At 45.7% G+C, this 2,610-nt stretch overlaps 1 protein-coding gene across 1 annotated transcript in view; it reads left to right on the forward strand.

The window, feature by feature from the left end:
- Positions 1-1,856: 1,856 nt before the first annotated feature.
- P2RY4 (pyrimidinergic receptor P2Y4) overlaps positions 1,857-2,610 on the forward strand; it is a 3,629-nt gene continuing 2,875 nt past the window's right edge. The window contains exons 1-2 of the mRNA XM_018554732.1: positions 1,857-1,916; positions 2,025-2,231. Of these exons, the coding sequence (XP_018410234.1) occupies positions 1,857-1,916; positions 2,025-2,231 (267 nt within the window). The remainder of the gene's footprint in view (positions 1,917-2,024; positions 2,232-2,610) is intronic.

A 2,610-nucleotide genomic window follows, 5' to 3' on the forward strand; every position in this document is an offset into this window, starting at 1 on the left:
ATGACAGAGAGAAAAACACAAGAAGAAGAAGCTGCAGGGGACGCAGCGATGTACAAGAAGAGCCGGGACTTTCCTCCAATGGAGAACTGAAGAAGAATCAACATTCAGAGTTTTATGAAAAATAGAGAATACAGAGAGAGAGCGCTGAGAGCGACAATCTGAGCGCTGAGAGCGACAATCTGAGCGCCAAGTGTGTCAATGTGAGCACCGAGTGGAACACTCTGAGCGCTGAGAGTGACAATTTGAGCGCCAAGTGGGACAATCAGAGCGCTAAGTGCGACAATCTGAGCGCTGAGAGCGACAATCTGAGCACCAAGTGCGACAATCTGAGTTCGACAATCTGAGCGCTGAGAGTGACGATCTGAGCACCAATTCCATTAAGAAGTCCATGGCAAGCATCTGAGGGGAGTAAAGGCAGCAACGCATCGGATCACACCAACGGTGAGTCAATGAGTGCAGCTTAAGGAATGCATCCTCTGACACCAATGCTGGGGGTTATTATTGCAGTCACTGATACCAATGCTGGGGGTTATTATTGCATCCACTGACACCAATGCTGGGGGTTATTATTGCATCCACTGACACCAATGCTGGGGGTTATTATTGCATCCACTGACACCAATGCTGGGGGTTATTATTGCAGTCACTGACACCAATGCTGGGGGTTATTATTGCATCCACTGACACCAATGCTGGGGGTTATTATTGCAGTCACTGACACCAATGCTGGGGGTTATTATTGCATCCACTGACACCAATGCTGGGGGTTATTATTGCATCCACTGACACCAATGCTGGGGGTTATTATTGCAGCCACTGACACCAATGCTGGGGGTTATTATTGGGTCCACTGGCACCAATGCTGGGGGTTATTACTGTAGCCACTGACACCAATGCTGGGGGTTATCAGTGCAGTCACTGACACCAATGCTGGGGGTTATTACTGCAGCAACTGACACCAATGCTGGAGGTTATTATTGCAGTCACTGACACCAATGCTGGGTGTTATTACTGCAGCCACTGACACCAATACTGGGGGTTATTATTGCAGTCACTGACACCAATGCTGGGTGCTATTACTGCAGCCACTGACACCAATGCTGGGGGTTATTATTGCATCCACTGACACCAATGCTGGGGGTTATTACTGCAGCCACTGACACCAATACTGGGGGTTATTATTGCAGCCACTGACACCAATGCTGGGGGCTATTACTGCAGCCACTGACACCAATGCTGGGGGTTATTATTGCAGTCACTGACACCAATGCTGGGAGTTATTATTGCAGTCACTGACACCAATGCTGGGGGCTATTACTGCAGCCACTGACACCAATGCTGGGGGCTATTACTGCAGCCACTGACACCAATGCAATGTGATGATTGGCAAGTAGTGGAGCAATTGAAGCAAAAATTAGATTTTTGCCACCAAATTGCAGATTTTGTTCTCAGACAAATGTTTCCCTCGTTCAGCTGCAATATTTGGGTGGATAGATCTATGGCAGTGTTTGATATGTATTTGTAGTTCATTATTTGTAATATGTCACGTAAAGGGCCCCTGCTATGTGCTAACAGATGGATGAAAGTATCTTCAGTAACTCTCACAAGCCACTTAAAGCCCATCACACCCTTAAAACCATCAAAAAACACTTTAGATGGGGAAAATGTTGCCAAACTTTTGGGCTAGAATGCACACAAACAAGGACAGAGCGTTGCCACCCCATAACAATAACCCATCGTGACAGTTCAACATGAGGAGTGAAACCACCACCAAAAGTAATATAATACACTGAGATACAAAGAGATCTGAAGCTCTTCTACAGCCAACAGCTGCGGAGGGAACATCCTGGTCCTCTATGATCTGGTGGCTTCTCAAGCCCAACTCCCCACAAGGATCCAAGGAAACATCTGAACTGGTGAGGTCAGACACCACAGTGACAACCTAGTTTGAAATTTTGTATAGCTCGTTGATAATATTTGGAATATATGAATGGTTATAATTTCTCAGGTGGATCCTTGCGTAGGGATTTGAAGCCACCAAATCAAAGAAGCCATCGCTGGGATCATTTCTCATCCAGAGAGTGTTCTCCTCCAAAACTATGGCTGTAAAAGCCATTCTGAAGACCCAGAGGTCTATATATCCATGGAGTGCATTGTATTTGGTGGTGGTCTTATTCTCTAGAATGGAGTATGAGCAAGAAATCCTGGAAGCTCCTCAGATAACTCTCGATGTGTCTTTTCGATCTTCCCGAAGTTCAGATTTACATTAAAGAATTTGTTAGTTTCGGAATTTGTATTGTTTAATGGGAGAGGTCTCAGCAGCTGCTTCTCATTCTGTTTACGGAGTCCCCGGACATTGACATGGGACTGTATACTATATACCTCCTTCTCACACTGCTATATATATATGAGACCTCCGGACATATTTCATACATTTTTCTGAGATGAGGACTATAAACATTATTAAACAAACAGCCCCAATGTAATGGGAACAAAGCTCCAGATGTCTCCAGCTGGCCAGCCAAAGCCTCATCGAGGAACAGCTGCTTCCATCCAGCAACACTTCATTAAGAGGACAGAGAACTGAACATTGTGTCTTCACCCCCCCCC

The sequence above is a fragment of the Nanorana parkeri genome, unplaced genomic scaffold, assembly GCF_000935625.1.
Source record: "Nanorana parkeri isolate BGI_ZX_2015 unplaced genomic scaffold, ASM93562v1 scaffold171, whole genome shotgun sequence".
NCBI lineage: Eukaryota > Metazoa > Chordata > Amphibia > Anura > Dicroglossidae > Nanorana > Nanorana parkeri.